General features: G+C 34.9%; 1 protein-coding gene across 1 annotated transcript; it reads right to left on the bottom strand.

The window, feature by feature from the left end:
- Positions 1 to 729: 729 nt before the first annotated feature.
- Positions 730 to 1,482, bottom strand: LOC125871296 (SH3 domain-containing protein C23A1.17-like). The gene has a single exon (XM_049551887.1). The coding sequence runs from the start codon at positions 1,480 to 1,482 to the stop codon at positions 730 to 732; it is 753 nt and encodes a 250-aa protein (XP_049407844.1).
- Between the last annotated feature and the right edge of the window lie 562 nt (positions 1,483 to 2,044).

Below are 2,044 nucleotides of genomic sequence, written 5' to 3'. Positions count from 1 at the left end.
TCGAGGATGCTCCTATAATTATATTCTAGCACCCCAGTCTTACTAGATACAAACTTTTATAAAACTTTCAAAGACTCAACACCCTTAAATCATTATGAAAGAAATAAAATAAATATGATAGTGCATTACTAATGAGCCATAATATAATTTATTTTTCCTATTGAACCAGCTGGTTATAGGATTTCTAATTGAACCAACAGGTTATAGGATCTCTAGTTGCAGGTTGGCTGCCAAAGTATTTATTAGCTATATTGATTGTTAATTAGTGAGGATGAAAAAAAACCAAAAAAGATATTTATATGGATTATTGACTATTAAAAGTTGAGTAATATGAAGAAAAAAATAAAAGAAAAATGGAAGATAAATCCTTGTTAGCAACTAGTAGTAATATAAAAGGCGAAATCTAAAGAAAAGTATAAGATTCAAATACCTTTAATTTGATAGGTTATGGTCGTTTAAAGTTGACTCAAGTAAAATCTTATATCAAAACTTAATCAGTAAGGAAGCTTTCAACTCAATTTTGTGTTAGGGGATTCAAATATATATGCATTTCACGACATAATATAGGAAAATTGAAAACTTAAAAAGGCACCAATGAACTTATCCAATCTCACCATTCATTTATTATAATATTAGATAATATATAGTTAACGTACATAAAGAGATGGATGAGCTGTTATATATACTCACTCCATTTATTTAGATGAGAATTAATACTACTAATATTTATCAACTCAAAGTGACTGTTGCTAGAGAAGAAAGTATCCCGAAAATTGCTGCGAAAGTTAGACCAACCAAATCCTGAATTAAGTTTCCAATAAGGATGACGGGAGCTACAAGGGTTCCTGTGTTGGGAGTCAAAGTACAATTAGCAATTGGGAGAGGAATCCTTGCAATACATGTATTTCCTGACAAAACACTTGTAGTGGTCATCACTGAAACATTAATAATGCCTTGACTATTTGTGGACGCTTGAGCAATGGTTGTGTTGCCACAAATAATCGTCACATTTACTCCACTGACTCCGGGGCCTGGGACATTACTTCCCGGCACGGAGCAAGACAAACTCCCCACTATAGTTATATTAACTATTTGCCCACCAACGGGTGGTACAATGGGTGGTACTTGACCAACGGGTGGTACAATCGGTGGTACTTGACCAACCGGTGGTACAATGGGTGGTACTTGACCAACCGGTGGTACAATCGGTGGTACTTGACCAACGGGTGGTCTAATGGGTTGGCCAAGAATGGGACCAAGAATGGGACCAGCAATGGGACCAAGAATGGGACCAACAAGAGGACCAAGAAAATTGGGAATGGGTAATTGGCCAACACCAATGGGTGGTACTTGACCACCAACGGGTGGTACAATGGGTCGGCCAAGAATGGGATTAAAAATACCACCAAGACCGAATTGAGCATGGGCTAGAGGACTAGTGGTGATGATGGAAAGCAGAATAGTGAGGAAAACAACACACATTTTTGAACACATGATGATGATTTGATAATACTTTTTTCTATTCAATATCCCCTTTTTATAGTGCCACTTTTTATTTACTCCACCCCTACCTTAACTTATCCCACCCCCAACCTATATAAATGATTAAAAAAATGTATTATACGTAGATATATATGTTCCATGCCTAAATAATCGTATTATTAAAGACTTACAACTTGCAATATCTCCCTCATATATATCCTCATCAGTTAGGTTGAAACTCATCAACTTGAAGATCATTGGGACCATAGAAATTAATTAATGAATGTTTGAAAATCAAGAGTGAAAATACAAAAATGAACTAAAAAATAAATATTGTAAATATATTTCAAACAAAAAAGAATAGTGACAAAATTAGATTGTTACATACCAAAGACAATGACATCATAGAATTAAGGAAAAATGCATAAGTACCTCCCCAGTCTATGTTCAAAATCCCTAAGACACATCTAATCTTTACTAAGGTTCTATTACCCCCCCTCTCCCGAACTTATTTTTTAATTAATTTTTTACCACTTTTCGGCCTACGTGGCAATATAAACAA

This window comes from Solanum stenotomum, chromosome 7, assembly GCF_019186545.1.
Source record: "Solanum stenotomum isolate F172 chromosome 7, ASM1918654v1, whole genome shotgun sequence".
In the NCBI taxonomy this organism is placed as follows: Eukaryota; Viridiplantae; Streptophyta; class Magnoliopsida; order Solanales; family Solanaceae; genus Solanum; species Solanum stenotomum.
Note: the sequence above shows the minus strand (reverse complement) of the source record. Positions and strands in the feature narration are given on the sequence as shown.

Excerpts from the sequence above, each read along its gene's own strand:
- LOC125871296 (XM_049551887.1), bottom strand. The coding sequence starts at position 1,482 with ATGTGTGTTGTTTTCCTCACTATTCTGCTTTCCATCATCACCACTAGT.